Source organism: Macaca fascicularis, chromosome 12 (assembly GCF_037993035.2).
Source record: "Macaca fascicularis isolate 582-1 chromosome 12, T2T-MFA8v1.1".
NCBI classification, from domain to species: Eukaryota; Metazoa; Chordata; class Mammalia; order Primates; family Cercopithecidae; genus Macaca; species Macaca fascicularis.
This window is the reverse complement of record NC_088386.1, coordinates 35,965,297-35,980,508: the sequence shown is the minus strand read 5'-3', so window position 1 is coordinate 35,980,508 and position 15,212 is coordinate 35,965,297. Positions and strand designations below refer to the sequence as shown.

General features: G+C 33.4%; 1 protein-coding gene across 4 annotated transcripts in view; it reads left to right on the top strand.

Annotated features, from left to right (window-relative positions):
- Nucleotides 1–15,212, top strand: part of LRP1B (LDL receptor related protein 1B) — a 1,954,889-nt gene that overhangs the window by 1,664,351 nt on the left and 275,326 nt on the right. For all 4 annotated transcript variants that reach the window (XR_012421093.1, XM_005573071.4, XM_015433154.3 and 1 more), the window contains 5 exons: nucleotides 1,081–1,200; nucleotides 5,444–5,572; nucleotides 8,578–8,700; nucleotides 12,364–12,504; nucleotides 13,590–13,777. Coding sequence is in view for 3 of the 4 variants with exons in the window: in XM_005573071.4 (XP_005573128.4) it covers nucleotides 1,081–1,200; nucleotides 5,444–5,572; nucleotides 8,578–8,700; nucleotides 12,364–12,504; nucleotides 13,590–13,777 (701 nt within the window). In the remaining variant the exon portion in view is untranslated. The remainder of the gene's footprint in view (nucleotides 1–1,080; nucleotides 1,201–5,443; nucleotides 5,573–8,577; nucleotides 8,701–12,363; nucleotides 12,505–13,589; nucleotides 13,778–15,212) is intronic.

Genomic DNA, 15,212 nt, shown 5'->3' with positions numbered 1-15,212 from the left:
AAAGTAAATGTCATCGTGAAATGTGAAGGTGCATTTTGTTTGATTAAGATGCTATATATCTTTACATTAGAGCCAGATTTTGAACAAGACTAGCAGAGAACTTCCAAAATACCGTATGTGGATTCATAATTTCTGAACAGTGGCCATTACATGATTGTAATTTTACTTTTTCCAAACTTTAGTTTTCTAATGTTCTCTATTTTACTGGTCATCTAATTAAGCATTTTAAGTGAAAATGCAAAGTTTTGCAACTGTTTGTGAAATCAAAAGCAAAATTGCTATTTTTATAAGAGTTTATATTTTGAACACCTTAATTTGGAAGGATTTTACTTTTGAATATTTTCTAGTGATAAATATGCTGGGTAAAAAGGGAGGCTGGGAATGGAGGAAAGCAATAACAAAATTGGCTTTGGAAATAAATGGAGTATGTTGTTATTATAAAAACATAATCTAGTAATAAAAATGTCAGCAACTATGCCAGTTGATTTAGGTGTTATTAGTCAGGTATAACAAACTCAAGTGTTTCCAAGGAAGCAACACAAAAACATCAGCACAGTTGCTGGATTCAAAACTGTCAGGTTGTCTTCAAGCTATAACCTCCTTAGTCACCCACTTTTAAAAACAAACCTATCTACTGGTCAGTCCACCATATTATTACCTTACTTAGGATGTAAGTTTTTTCTCTTGGCTCAAATATAGATTTAAATTTTAAAAGTATGACTAGACTACACCAGAAATATTTATTTTATATATGTTCATCACACATTAAAAAAAAAGAAAAGAAAAGAAAAGAAAACAGACAAATATACCTGGAGTAGAGTGACCAGTATTAGGACTACCTCAAAGGCAAGCCTTGTAAAGATCACGTTGAAGAAATAATGGTTGTATAAACTGGAAACACAGGGGAAATATGCAAGCTGATGCCAAAATTTCTTAGAATTATCATAGAGAAGAAGAATTTGGCTTCTTTTATTATAGGATGGTTGATTTTAGCAGAGTCTAAGAATGAATCTTCTCATTGTCGGATCTGTTGTAAGACAGTCTCAACCTAATTAGTTTTTCGTTTTGTTTGTTTTCTAGATTCTTCCTGCTCTTGGAACCAATTTGCTTGTTCTGCACAAAAATGTATTTCTAAGCATTGGATTTGTGATGGAGAGGATGATTGTGGGGATGGATTAGATGAAAGTGATAGCATTTGTGGTGAGTTGTCTATTTTCTGTCCTCAATCAGTTTTTAAGCATTATATATGCTCTATAATTTTAGAGCATGCACAAAATTTGCTAATTTATTAAAATTAACATACAATTTATGTGTACACTTCTAGGTATCTGTTTTTATTATTTTCATGACAATCCATTATTCTATTATTTTTTACACATAAAGCTGTTATTCAATATTCTGTGTTTTTCCTTAATATGACCACAATAAATGTATTTGTACACTTTATGTGTAGTTTTCAGTGACTTCTTTGAAGCAAATATCAAAGACTGAGATTACAGGGTCAAATAATCAAACAATTTTTTTCGTGATGCATCCTATATACCACTGTTAGCCTCCAAAATTAGTATACTAATTTATACTGCCACCACCCACACATGCTGTTTATGTGCATATGTTGTGTGTTATAGTCATTCTTATTGCTGAATTGTTTTAAATAAGAAGTAAAGGAAGATGGCTATTTTATATGATATTAAAATGCACTTTAAAATGTAGCTTTATAGGATTAGAGGTATTAGTATCAAATATCTGTATTTACTATATGTCAACTATAAGGTCAGTATAATTGCTTTTTAATATTCACAAATATTTAACAAATAGTTACATAGAATTATTCACTGAGTTTCCTAAGGGGTAAAAGAAGGAAACAAGCTAATCTTTAATTTTGTTTTTCTAACTGGCTAAGAATTTCACTAATTTGTGTAGATGTCTTTTAGTTGTCTATGTAATCTATTTCTGTGTATACATTCGTACCTGTAGATATATATTCTTTACTCATTACATCAGCCTTTGGTGGCAGCTGTTACCATCCTCTTTTAGGAAGAGAAGGACCCAAATCATAGAATAAGGTGTATGTATAGATTTTAGTGTATTTAACACCTCTTTTAAACTTCAGGGTTTGTGGACTGCTATTTCTGTCACAAACATGGAGAAAGGTAGTATTTTATAGTATTCAAGCTAAACTGAAGTTCTTTGTAAACAATATGAAATTGGAGATATTCTTGAAAGCAGGCGATTTATTTTCTTGTATTTAAGTCACTCAAAATCTACTTTTTACTTACACAGCTGAAACAATCTACAGTTATGCCATCGACAAATAGAAAGATCACTATCAAAAAGCTATGAAAGAAAAAAAGTCAGTAGCCAATTAGATGTCTGACAGTCTGTTTCTCTTTGCTATTATTTTTAAAAATAATTTTAATAAAATAATTACCTACTTACAATAGGATGAACACGGTTTCAATCTCTAAAATTATCTTACCTTTGACTTTTGTTAACCTCTGCACTAAATGGCCCCATTGATAACACTGCACTTTCTGAATGGACACAATATTATAGGGGCAAAAATCTCTAAAGTCGTATAGAGGTGAGTTCTCCCACATCTGCATTTGCAAGCTGTGTAATCGTAGACCGCTTCGTTTTATTCCTTATTTTGATGATTCCTTACCTATTAATTAGATACAAAAAGATTGATCCCTATATAACTATATACCTAGTATGATCATCTAACATAACCAATGCACGCTATATTTATGAGGTTTTTCTGATTTTATTTCTCCTGCCTCATTTCTTTGTCAAAGTATTGCCAGTGTCCTAATAATGCTTTTTTATTAAAGACTAATAAGAAAATGGACATGTTTACCTGCAATCAAAATACTGAGCTAATTTGCTTTAATTATGAGCTATATTTTATGTACTAACTACCAAGCTTGAGACACATAAAGAAAATACTGCTTTCGACCAATCATCTGTCAATGAACTGAACCTCATATTTTAGAACAGGAAAATAATTTTATAAATAATGTATCTCACTTGTTTTCAACCTTTGGGGTGCAAAAGATCCTTTTCAGAAGTGTGTTAAAAATGTAGTTTCCCAATTTCCAATTCAAAATATTCTGATACAGGATGTAAACACGTTCTTTATTGATATGCATAGAGTGATTCTGATCTGGAATATTGAGGGTCCATTTTGAAAACCATGGTCTAGTTTATTTCCATCTTTTGAGAGATGAAAAAAGAGAAACTCACAGAAATTAATAAATTTGCCTGAGGTCACTCAGATAATTAAGTGTGACAGAGGTATGAGCAGAATTCAGGTTCCGAAATATTAAATAGGATAGTGACTCTTATCAATCAAATATTATCCGAGTGGGCGTGCAAGATGGATCTAGTGGAATTTATCAACATGTCTTTCTTCTCCCTAGGGATTCTTTTCCCTGAGGAAGGCAATATGTCTCCAGATGGCAGTGGCAACTATGAAATAAAGTCATGAATTTTTTCTTTGGGCCATTTTCTTCCCAATGGACTATGATGTTTTGGCGTGTTCTTAACACAAAATCTGTTGAATACTATCAAGGGAGCCAGAAAATTAGCTACAAAGAGCCTTATGCCATTTTATAGCTGGAATATCTTGGTAATTATCCAGTCATACCCATCATTTTAAAGATAGGGTAATTCAGGCGCTAGTCTTCACCAAGGTCATACAGAATTAGATTTCTCCACTGCCAAATAAGGGCTCTTTCTATCAGACTGCCTTGAGAACAAATTAAAGTGATAATATGGCAGTAGACAAGAAATTTTACATTTATCAAAACTTCCTTAAGAGAAAAAAATGCAGTTACAAAAATCTCAAGCTAAACAGTAAAAATGTTATACAAAGTATTGAATTGAGAATATAATAGTAAAAAGGACACTTTATGTTTTCACGACAAGCTTAAAAAGGATAGATAAGGAGGAATAATATAAAAATATTTTCTGTGGAAAGATAATTTTAATATAGAAAATACTAAAGACATACTAGTTAGCAAACAAAATCATTTTTAAATGAAAGTACCTTTATTTAATAGATTATTTTCTAACTTCTTCCAGTATTATATAACATGCTAAACTCCGTTCTATTAAATAGATCCTCAATTAAATAAGCAAATCTAGATTACTGGGGGATTTGTCAACATTCACACTTCATCCTTTCCTTCAGGTAAGGTATATGTCCAGAACAGGTATGTTAATGTTGCAAAAGACTCCTCGAGGATTGTATTGTGATACCCCACTGCTTACCATATTGAAAACATTACCTCAAAAAGAATTTTCTGCTCCTAACAACTCTGGCTGAAAAGTAAGAGGATAAATGATAATCCAATTAAAACACATTGGCTACTGCTTTCAATTGTTAGAAACAAATATTTTTCATCTAGTCACTTATATTTTCTTCCTGGAGATAATATTCTATTTTCAACAATTCAACAAGTTTCTTTTTTAGCGTCTATTCTGGATAACTTTGGGTCATAAGAAAGTACAATTTTTTTTTAAAAAAGAGATTTAGGATTCACTCAGGTACTTTTATAAACAAACAGAACATTCAAAACGTTCATTGTATATAACTGCACAGGGACTAGGAAAACATCAGGAGAGAGGGTCATTTGACATATGGCCACCCTATGATCATAAATGGAAGGAAAGAGGAACCTTTTGTACTTAAGAGTCCAAATCAACAAGCATTTTTTTGAAAGACATTATCATGCAAATAAAGAAACATTGCAATGGTAGAGCAAAGGTAGATTCCAATTATTATGCATGAAAAAATAGAATGTGCATACATTTATTCTTTTGGTACTACAGGATAGAGAGTAATAATAATGACGTGAGTGGTCAAAAGATGGTGCTTAGGATTCAGCGGGTTCTGGACTCCCAGTGCAGCATGGGGAATCATGTGAAACTTGTGACTTTCTGCAAGCTTTTCAACTTCTCCGAGCCTTGGTTTTCTTTTCTATAAAAACATACTAATAATAGTTCTATGGGTTGGGCTTATGGTATGGATTAAATGAGTTAATATGTTAAGTGCTTAGCACATATTAAGCAATAAAAATAGCATTATTTCAATTACTGTTATTTTTCTAGTTTCAGTCTTTTAGAAATGTTATCTCAGTGTATTCACAATTCTATGATATTTCTATGCTTTGCCACATTTTACAAGGATAAAATACATTATTTTCTGCCATGTAGCTTTAAGAAATATAACACTATAGCTAGGAAATAATACCTTCTTAGATAAAAATGTGTAGACGACTACACGGGAAGAATGATGTTTAATGATTCCCAATAACTACGATCGCCTCTTTATAAGCAACATTCTTCTGCCTCCCCCCTTACTACAGAAAATGTAAATGGTAGACATTTTCCAGTGGACACACAGTGGTCTTAATGGCATTATGTTTTTGCGTTTCAGGTGCCGTAACCTGTGCTGCTGACATGTTCAGCTGCCAGGGCTCTCATGCCTGCGTGCCCCGACATTGGCTTTGTGATGGTGAAAGGGACTGTCCAAATGGAAGCGATGAGCTTTCCACAGCAGGCTGCGGTATGAACACTGGCCAGGGCTGCATGTCAAAGAAAACTGCTACAGCATCTTTGGGTGTTTGTTTTTGTAGTATTTGCCGTAGCACATTTCCCATTGCTTTCCCAATTCCTGGGCCCGTAGGTAGTACTGGACTTAATCAGGTGGGATGTTGTTATCACAGTAGTTCTGCAACCTCTTTAACTACTGTTCAATGTTTCAAACATGCGCAGTCAGATTACCCATTTTAAAACCATTTTGATAAACACAGACTTATCATTTCACTTCTCAGCTAATGTAACTGCACTTTATGTGTACTAGTACAGTAGGTTTGGTATTTTCTCTTTTGCGTCCTCCACCACCATCCCTCCTGAAGGCTTTTAGATTGTCTATTATAGAAACTCTGGGAATGACTTCTCTGATCCTAAATAACTACTGATCAGGAGGTCAGTAAACACCTATTAGTCCTAAGGATAGGGTATTAACCCTTGGGTCGTGTAAAAATAGTATGGATATAGCCGAATGAAGCTGAGGGATCAGAAGAGCACCTTTGGAGGTCAGACAATTTACTAAGTTTCTGACTCTAAGTCACCTCAGGAAATTTTCAGGGTATTACTCAACAGTAAACTTTTAGATGAATTCCTTTGCATGATCAGGAGGATGAAGGGACTGCATACTTGAATGCAGATCACAAGGTCACATAGGGGATCTGTTGGGCTGAGCAACTTGTCAGAAATAATGCTGCGAACTCCACTTGTTAAAATGAATTCTGCCAGTCATCTCTCCAATGGCCTGCCTTCACATCTTTTGTATTTGAAGCCATAATGTAAGAGAGAGAGAGTGTGTGTGTGTGTGTATGTGCGCGTGCGCGTGTGCATGTGTGTGCACGTGTACATGAGGAATAGTTAAAGCAGAAAAGAAAAAAGAAAACTTCGAGGCAGACCTATTTGCCCAGAACTCATACTATTGTTGTAGAATAATTCACTTTGATCTTGAAACTGATATGTGTGTCTGTAAAGGTCAATGGGGCCACTGAGGGCTACATAATAAAGGATTATGCGTCAATTCAGGGATCCAGATGGTCCCAGTATGCTGTTGCTATTGTAGCAAGTTAACACTCTGGGAGGCATATTAACACTTTTGGACCACATGGGTACTATTAAGTAAATTATGTTAAAATGCAGCAAATTGTACTCAAGTGATCTGAAAGTGTTAATGCCAAATAAGTCACTGTTGCTCAGTGTTTTAAAGATTAATTCATGTATTGGAATTGGTGTAATTCACCTGAGTTATCCAAGCTGGCATACAGTTCAAAGTTAAGAGGAGTTAGTAAAATCAGAATTTTACTCTGATTACAAGAGGCAGTTGTTCATGCTACTTCTCTGTGGCTTCTATACAACTTTAAAAAACTCTTTGTTAAAAGTAAATTGTGCCTGATTACGTTATAAAAACCCTTATGTTTTACCTACACTATGTCAATAATTTCTGAGATAAAGGGAGAGATTTATTGGTTCATGGAGCCTGGGACGGTCTGGGGAGAGGGGGCTACAGGCAATGGGAAAGAATATTGATAATACCTGTATCTTAAGTGTTAAAGTGATGTATATAAAATATACTATTCCAATCACAAAGAAATATTATGTAAAATATCCTACTAATATGTAAAATGCCTCATGGAATGATTTCAAGAAAAAGTGATGATATTATCTGAGTCTTGAGGGACAAAGAAGGAGAAAGGTGTTTCATGGGGAGAAAAGTGCTTATTAAGACATGGAATGGAGAAATGGAAGACACCTAAGTTTTTCAAGTACCCGCGTTACATATCAATTATTGTAATTGTTGCTGTTATTTGCATTATTGAATTCCCACAATATTGTAGTGAACTGTTTTGAGGAATCTGCCAGAAATAATTATTATATAAATAGGAGTTTAAAGAGCACCTAGACATTTATTAAATACTTAAAATGAGCCAAATCTGCTTCACATACGTTATCTATTCCTTATAAGAAATTTATCAGATATATTTTTATCCCTATTAAATAGATAAAGAAACAAATGCACCAAGAAGATAAATTGCTTCCTTAAGAATACAAATATAAGTGCCACAGCCACTTTCTGCAAAACTTTTCTCTTTCCAGCATTCTACAATAGCGTATGGCAAATTATTGCTATTTGCAATACCCCAAATCTTGAGTCCTGCATAGCATTTACCTTTTAAATATAAGCAAAGATTACTGAAAATATTCGAATGAGCCTTGCAAACCTCTTATTATTCTATGCATGTGGTATTAATTTTTTTCTTTCTCTGCACTAGTTATGTTCTTTTGAATTTTTGCTGAAATTTTATTGATCACTTGGATCAACCATTTTTCCCACTTGTTGGAACATTGCTTTCATGGATCAATATTCCTAAAGGGTCAATATTCCATTTCATTTGTGTGGTACTTATGGTGGGACTGATGACATCAAAGATCTTACCTTTACCTAATTCAACACCCCACTCTGGAAGTTATCAAAAAGTTTTATTTTATTTTTTTAAAGACAATAACATTCTAAACCTTCTCAGTTTTCTTTACACTTCCTTTATGAACATTAATATTGTTCTTTGCAGGTCTATTTTTCACAAGGTAGCAACATTGTTATTACTTTACCAGCATTACTGTAGGCATAAGTTAAAAAAAAAAACCCAGAATATTATTAGCTGAGATATTTTTTCTAACATATGAACATTTGAATTCATCCTTCACCAAATTTAAAATAGCTACATGGCTTGAATTCAGGGTCACTCTGGAATAGTTGAATTCATGAATACTAAATCCTTAAATTATGTGTATTTATATTCAGACATTCTAATATAAATACATATGCAATTATTAGCTCATCTGATGTATTGAATATTATGCAAAGTTTTCTTTTTCTCAGTAACTATGAGTTATTGGATATGATTTTACATATTTCCCAAGCTCCTAATATGGGAGAAGATAAAATATGTGCTAATCTAACTTTATTTTTTGTGATGTCTTTGTTAGCTCCCAATAATACATGTGATGAAAATGCTTTCATGTGCCATAATAAAGTATGCATTCCCAAGCAATTTGTTTGTGACCATGATGACGACTGTGGAGATGGCTCTGATGAGTCATCACAGTGTGGTAAGTACATCTAAAACTTCATGAAGGAGATTCCTAGGCTAAGAGTCTTTCAAAAGTAGCATGTAAATAAATAACTAAAGCAACAAACAAACACATTTCTTAGTGTCATCAAGAGCCAGTGAATTCAGTAATACAAAATCACAGCACCTATAACTTATTTAAGCTCTAGTATAATGCATTTATTTGGAAATCATACCTGTTTGCAGTATATTTGCATCAGTATATTGGAAAATGTTTATAAAAATGTCTTTGGGCCGGGTGTGGTGGCTCATGCATGTAGTCCTAGCACTTTGGAAGGCTGAGGCAGGTGGATCACCTGAGGTCAGGAGTTTGAGACCAGCCTGGCCAACATGGTGAAACCCCATCTCTACCAAAAATACAAAAATTAGTTCGGCATGGTGGCACTAGCCTGTAGTCCCAGCTACTCCGGAGGCTGAGGCAGGAGAATTGCTTGTACCCAGGAAGTGGAGGTCACAGTGAGCTGAGATTATGCCACTGCACTCCAGCCTGGGTGACTGAGTGAGACTCCATCTCAAAATAAATACATTAAAAAAAAATCTTTAGTTTAATATATTTTGAAATACTTGAAATCTGAAGACAGTATATCGCTGGCTTGTTCAGTTGTATAGCCAAATTAAATATTTGAGTAAAAAAAGAATATAATTCAGAATTATCAGAAAAACCAGATACTTAATATTTTCTACTATTTATCTTTTGATGTATTCAATGATTTGATAAAATTTAATATTATCATGAAATGTATATTGCCTTTACATATATTTTTCTACATGTTATATATAATATCTATACAACATATAACTTTAATGATAACATCAATATATTAAAAATGCTCAGTTGAAGTTGAACTCTAATGTGAACATAATGTTTTTGTAAAATATTTGAATGCGTAGACATGAACAAATGTATGCAATGAAAAGCTGTGAACTTTATATATGCTCAGAGAAGGCAACAGATTTAGTGCCTTCCTTTGTCCTCCCTGTGCAGTGTCTATAGCCTTGGCCTTTGATATGAACCTCACTAAAATTAGTGGGTATCAGTTTTTATGATTATTTCAGCATGAAGTCATACAATTGATGTGATATTTTTAAGGCTACATCATAGCACAAGATACAAATCTGAAGCAGAGTTATATCCGATTGAATACCTCCCCTCTGCTAGACATTATATTTGGTTGATACAGAGATGAATGAGACAGAGAGGCCCCACTTGGAAAAGTCACAGACAAATGGAAAAAACAGAAATTGAATGTAGTACAATAACATATTATGTCAAATAGAAACGAGAATCACAATGAGATCAGAGCTGAGAAGAATAGTTCTTGAGGGAGGCACTAAAGAATAGAAGCAGGGAATGTTAGTAAGAGGAAATCCTATGTAATGCTAGAGAGCATGGTGTGGTGGTTAATAGCATGAACCCCAGAGCTGGAGAGTCTGGGTTCAAGTCCTGGATCTTCCACTTAACAGCTATGTGACCTTGAAAAGGTCACTTCACTTCCCTGGGCCTCAGTTTTCCATCTGTAAAATGTGCTTAATAACAAGGCTTAAATGTTAGGACTGTTCAGAGAATTGAATAAATTTATATTTTTAAAGTTCTTAGAGCAGTTTCAGGAACAGTAAATTCTATATGTGTTTACAAAGACTGTAAATTGAGATGAGTGAGGAATAGCAATTAGTCTTCTGTTAATTAAGTGGAAGTTTAAAAAGTTGAAGTTAGATTTGAAAAAGGCTGAAATACAGTGTCAGAGAATTTGTATTTAATTATTTTGTCTCTCAGAGGCCATTGCACCTTTTGACACAAGAGAATGAAATGTCACAGTCACATTTTTGTTTTAGAACCACATTTTTTCACCAGAGTGGGAGAAATACTGCCACGGAGCAAAGGAGTCATAGAGGGAAATAAACTAGATAGGAGGTTATTGTGATAGTTCTGATGATTAATGACGTGGTTTTGAACCAGGTTGAGAATGGTGGAGTGGAAGGTACAGAATGTGTCAGACTTCATTTACAGTAGGACATGGAGGATAAAAGGGAATTTCTAGCTTGGATGACTTGGTGATTGCTGCTATTAATGAGTGTTGGGATACAAGAGGTTAAGGGTTAATTTTGTCAATAAGATGTGAGATGTAATAAAGACTTTATTGTGGACATTTTGAATATGAGGTGTTAATCAATCACATAAAGCTATATAGTGAGTGTGTGATAATTTAATTCTAGATCAGAAGTACAACGAGGACAAGTAATATTAACTTTCTGTCCATCAGCCTAAAGGTGGCATGAAAATAAAGACCGAACATTGAAGTTAGGGCTTCACTGGCAACATTTTAGAGTGGAACAGGAGAGGACTTCATACAGAAGGAAAATAAGGGAACAGCAAGATCAAAGTTGTAAAGAAGCCAAGGAAGGTAGACTGTGAATATCATTAAGTCAGGAAACTCTTTCTAAGATAGTGTGGTCAGAAACATAAAATGCTGCAAAAAGGTAAAGTAAATAGGAGGCCAAGATCCAGAATTTGACTCTTGGCACTTGGTGTTTGTTATCTCTAAGAGGAATTTCAGAAGATAGAGGTCACAGAAATGAAATGTTGATTGATTAGAGATGAACTGCAGGCAAGTAAGTGGAAGCAAGATTGGGCAATAAAGAGACAAGAAATGGGCTGGTAAGAGGTGTATGGATAGATTTTTATTGTTATTAGACTGGACAAGACTTCAGTGTATTTATTAAATGAGAAGAAGGAGCTGGTGAAGGAGGAGAGAGAGGGAAGAAATGCTAGGGAAGCTGAGGCTATTAAACTATCTAGTTTAACCATTCCAATATGAAAACAATTTAAATTAAATACTCATTATTAAGTATATGTTCTGTTGGAATTGTGTTTATTTCTTAAGCCATAAAAATCTTACCCCTTCCCACTTAAAACAGAGAATTTACCCAGATTTATCAGAAAGTTCTACTAGGAATAACTGTTTTTATTGTTGACAAACTTAGAAAAAATTCATTATAAAACAATGTTGAAAATCAAATAAGTTGTACTTACAAATAGACATAGATATGAACTTTTCACAAATGATTTTTTTTATAATTTGAATAAAGGTTTTAATGACCCTAAGAAGCGATATATAGGATAATTATAATAGTTTTTGTTCTTATTGCTCTAAAATTGACTTTTAAATTTTTCTCATTTTAACAATGTTTTTACACATTGAATACTGCTTTCTAAACATAAACATGATATCAGAGCTTCTGAGAATTATCATTATAGCTCAGAATTATAGCTCATATGTTCTCATATTATACCTAACCAAGCTAATTCTAATAGCTTTCATTTTCATTTTCCATTCTAAGAGATATTATTAAGATCTAGATGATAGGTGAAGAGAAATGGTATAGTCAAGGGTCACTTTCTTGTTTCTTCACCTTGAAATAATAAGAATGTCTGTTTCCAACTTGAGTTTTTGAACCATAGTTCTACTTCCAAACCACAAATATCTCTTGCAACCATAACCACTGTTACAGAAAGAAATGAGAAACATTTCTCATAGGAGACAAGGGTAATCCACATTAATCAGATGTAGTGTGCATTGAGGAGATGACATTTCAATTAGTATTGGTTATATGAATTAGTCAAATGTTTTTTCTCTGTCTCTAGGATACCGACAGTGTGGTACAGAAGAATTTAGTTGTGCTGATGGGCGGTGTCTTCTAAATACTCAATGGCAGTGTGATGGAGACTTTGACTGTCCTGACCATTCTGATGAAGCACCTTTAAATCCAAAGTGTAAAAGTGCAGGTATAGAAATAGATACAATACCAGGTTTATTCTAAAGTGTTTTCAGTGGAAAAATTGTTATTTTCTGTCTAGTATAGTATTCAATGAAAGAAAATGCAAATTATTAAGCATGTGATGTATCTCGTGACACCATGCAGGGTACTAGTAATTGACTATGTGGGAAACTAGTTTTGGAAATTTAAGTCTGTGTCAGAAATATAAAGATTTGAGGCAGTGGTACTGCTGAATTCACCATCCTGTCTTCCCCACTGCCAAAAATTCATTATATCTTAATATATGAGTTTATATGAGAATAATTTCACTGTATTGGCCTATTTGAAAATTCAAATGCAAAAAAGTTAAAATTTACTGAAAAGGTGTCTGTATTATTCATAATTAGGCAAAATGAAACAAATTGCATATCATTTGAGTATACATATATTAAAAACTTGGTCTATTTATCACTTCTCTATTCCAAATACTAAATATGTAATAATATATTATAGAATATATTCAATAACTTTTTTCTCATGGACTTTACATGATAATAGGCTTTCTTTTAGCGTGTATCATGATGAGTATTGTTCAAGTCATCCGGCTATTTTCCATAGCTATATTTGGAACACCTATTATTCACCACTGATGTCTGTTTTATACCCTGACTTCAAAATGTCAATGTTATATTTCTAGGAAGAAAAGAATTTAGGAATATCTACCTATTCTAGATTCTTAATTTTTAGTGACATATAATTTCTCAGAGACCTATGGCTTGAGGGAATTGTCAAACTATCATTATGCTTTTGAACTCATTCTTCACAAAATAGAGGAGGCAGAAATAGTTCATTAATTTTACTATGGAGGTTTATTTTGATAATTAATTTTCATGGTCAAGCTATATTTGCAATAAGTGTTGAACATGAAAGTGCAGTTTGCCCTTGGTTTTCTGAACTTTATAAAATATTATACTGAATATGTAAAGCATTTTATATATACTTTATTATGATTTTTGACACATGTTTATCATATTTGTGAATGTTTTCAACAATTGTAGTATAAAACAATGGCATGCCCTTTATGTTCCATTTGTTTGTTTGTTTGTTTTCCAGAACAGTCATGCAACAGTTCATTTTTTATGTGCAAAAATGGCAGGTGCATTCCCAGTGGAGGTCTTTGCAACAATAAGGATGACTGTGGCGATGGTTCAGATGAGAGAAACTGCCATATAAATGAATGTTTGAGTAAGAAAGTCAGTGGATGTTCTCAAGACTGTCAAGACCTTCCAATCAGTTATAAGGTAGGTACTCATCAAAAGTAGCAAAACATGTGATATGTTAGAATTTGAGGTCAAGAAAACTATTTAATGTAATGTAAATGAACAAGTTAAAAGCCATCATAATAATAAAACTAATTAAATGGAGAGTATCTATATAAAGATACCGTAATAGTAGCGTGACATGAAAGTTGTGAGAATATAGTTAAGGAGACAAAAATAAAATTAAAGTATTTTTCAACATATTCAGGGCATAAAGAAAATAAATAAGCCAGGTGCGACTAGTGGTCAGAGACAATACTGCTGTGTTAATAACTGTATAAATATGTATTTAACTCTTAAGTTTCCATTTCTTCCCTCATTCTCTCTCCAGTATGTCTTCGAAGTGGAATGGACTAATCATTTACTGCAACACTAGAGAATAGAATATTTTTTATACAAACAAGAAGGGAAAAAAACATAAAACATGAATTATTAGGACTTAGTGTAAATACACTAAAAATAAACCATATGTAATATCCAAATAGATTTTGTAAGTACCATTTCCCTGAAAAGAGTGATTCGCTGACAGAATCGATGGACAGAAATAACTTCTAAAACCATCTTGGTTTCAGCATGTTGGGATGGTGGACAAAACTAACACCATGTTGAAATGTAAAGTTGTGTGTTAGGTTAAAATCAATTTTGTAAGTATGGGAAAACCTCATTAAGAGCAATTCCTTTGAAAATTAGTGTTTTTAACAGAGCAACAACTCTGTATGAATCTTCAGTAGGACATAACTACTATAAACAACAGAGACAGCCTAATGAAAATTAGGAGCATTACAGAGGTTAGATTTTATTCTGCCGAGCTCTGCCTGGGGGTACTGTGCACGTGTATGAACATGGCATTTTATCAAGAGAAACCATGACGAATTGGAGTGTATCCAAATTTGTGTATCCAGAAGCATTAGAGTCTGGAGCACGTCTTCAGAAGAAGTTTTGCTTAGAGCAAAGACAATTTACTAGCTGTATTCACATAACTGTATATGAAGTAGTATAATAGGGAACATACTTAATCTGGGTTGCTTAAAAGATTGGAATTAAGAGTTGGAAAGCAGATTCTGTTCAATACAAGGAAGAAGTTTCTAATGTTAGTACACTTTTTATTGGAATGAACCAGCTCACACATCACCAATGAAAGTGTTTCTGCAGTGGCTAAATGACCTTCTTTAAAAGATGGTAGAGAATTTGTGAATGGCAAAGGTGTTGGGCCATTGTTCCTGCCAGCTTTAGCATGCTATGACAAGCCAGTTCTATCTAATAGTAAATTCAACTAAACAACCAATTTGCAGTTTTTAAGTTCTGAATTTCTGGTATTATTAACTTAGCTACATGGTTAGGTTGGTTAGGATTTTACTGTATATAGACATAACCTAAGAACCACAACAATCAATTCCTCCCTGCAAAAATTAGAGAT